The 2,205-nt window shown below is 28.2% G+C and overlaps 1 protein-coding gene across 1 annotated transcript; it reads right to left on the bottom strand.

The window, feature by feature from the left end:
- Positions 1-939: 939 nt before the first annotated feature.
- On the bottom strand, positions 940-1,905 carry LOC145829078 (kelch-like protein 36). The gene has a single exon (XM_082936811.1). The coding sequence runs from the start codon at positions 1,903-1,905 to the stop codon at positions 940-942; it is 966 nt and encodes a 321-aa protein (XP_082792937.1).
- Positions 1,906-2,205: the final 300 nt, after the last annotated feature.

The raw sequence follows: 2,205 nt of genomic DNA on the forward strand, positions 1-2,205 counted from the left end.
GTCTGATGTCAACATTGAATGCTTTTTGAAACCATGATTCTATGCCTAGCAAGGTTGCTAGAATTAAAAAAAACATCTGAGTTTTTTCTAAACCATGAAATTTAATCCAAAATCATCTAACATTTCTAAATTGTTACTTATTAGGGATAACTTTATATTAGCTTTAACTTATTTTCAGTAAATTAAATTTTTCGGAAAAAACTAACTAAAATTAATTACATATTTCTAAAACAAATTTTTTATAAGCTTAGTTTTTTTTATTGATAAGGTAAACGTCTTTTATGACCAATTAATATTAGTCTTTTCAAATAACAATTTTATTGCAACCCTTTTTGTGCTTTTAATTGTCTTTAAAGCCGATAGAATTTGTTGTAATATAATTAAATTAAATAGTTTCAATACAAGTAAGAATTACAAGTAATTTGGTTTAAAACATGGTAAATTTATATGAAATTATTAGGCTCTCTAAGCTTTCGAGTTTAAATACAAACTCTAATTAAGCTAACTTGTAGTTAAATATAGAATAGTATCTTTAAAAAAATACGTAAATGAATATAAATTGCTTTTGTTATATTGTATTTATTAACTAATCAAAACAACGTGTCAAACCTAAATACTTAAACAAATTATTTAAAAGTTTTATATCAGAAACCAATAATAATTTCAAAAGACAATAGCTGAAGAAGAAATCTAAATTGTAAATTTCAAAACTTTCTGTTTTTGTGCTTATTAAGATTGGCTTGGAAACTTTCAAAGTATGTATTTATTTCAAATTTTCTTAATTATAAGCTTTTCAAAAAAACAACAATCATTAATTTTAGATAAGTTTAAAAGACAACAAACCTTAAACTAATTCAAACAACAATAAGAGTCGTCAAAATCAATGCAAAAACATTTTAAACTTGTTTTAAACTTTATCACAAATTTACTTTTTTTTTATTATTTTGGTAGTGCAGAACAAGAAAACTGTTCCATAGTTTTTGTTGCTTCACACGATTTTCTTGACCACTCATCAATTTCAACGTCATAAATCAACACACATCCTTTTTCGTTGCTAAAAATGACAATTTTATTTCCAATTGAAAGGATGTCAGAAATGTCAGCCATGTAATCATTCAACCCTTTGGTATTTTCTATCAAAACAAATCGGTTACAGTGTGAATCAAAAACTTCAATACAGCTATCAAACATATTACCACCGAGTAAAAACAGCTTGTTCTTAATAGCAACTGATTTATGACAGTCTCTCCTCTCAATCATGTTTGGCATATACTTCCATGAATCGTCAATATGATCATATGTCTCAACAGTGTTCAAATTTCCATCGCTGTTGTTATGTCCACCTGAAACGACAATTCTTCCTTCAAAAACAACACTTGATGCATTTTGTCTCATCACGTTCATTTCAGCAATTTCTTTCCATTTTTTAACAATTGTACAAAACTTTACACAAGAACTATTATCACCATCTAAGTGTAAACTAATACCACCTAACACATAAACATCATCAATAAATGAACATGCACAAAAGTTTATACGCCTATCACTCATTTCTCCTATTATATCCCAAGTGTTAGTAGAAGGTGAATATTTTTCAATAGGAACTACTGGGTCGTATTTGTTATCAAAACCACCAAAAACGTAAATTTGACCTTTAATGCAAAAAATTTGCGAACCATCTCTTCCATAGTTTGTAGTTGGTAAACTGCTAATTCTCGAAAAATCAGTACCATCGATAATAAAATCATCCCTGATAACATGTCTACGTTTACCTCCAGCAATAATAAAATTAAAGTCCCATTGATTACAGTACCTGATTATAGGTAAAGTATTGGTAGAGTTACGAGGATATTTGTTTTTGCACGTTATTACTTTCTTTACAACTTCAGAACATTCATGATTCATGACTATCCATAAGTTTGTGTCTAAAATATTTTTCAAAGCAGGAACAGTTAGTAATGAAAGCCGAACTCTTTGCAAGAGATATTTTGCATGTTTACTCCGTTCAATACTTTTATGGTTCAACCAAACATTCATTACATTGAATACTTGCAGTTCTGAATCAATTAATAACCCAGAACTGTTTAATATCGCAGCTACTAGTGCAAAATTTAACTCCAAAAAATTTTCTGAATCAGCAACAGTTGTAAACCAACGATCAATAACGCGTAAAGATGTTTTATAAAGTTCTTGGAGCTTATAAAG

The sequence above is a fragment of the Thalia democratica genome, chromosome 2 (genome assembly GCF_965202585.1).
Source record: "Thalia democratica chromosome 2, ktThaDemo2.hap1.1, whole genome shotgun sequence".
Lineage (NCBI taxonomy): Eukaryota > Metazoa > Chordata > Thaliacea > Salpida > Salpidae > Thalia > Thalia democratica.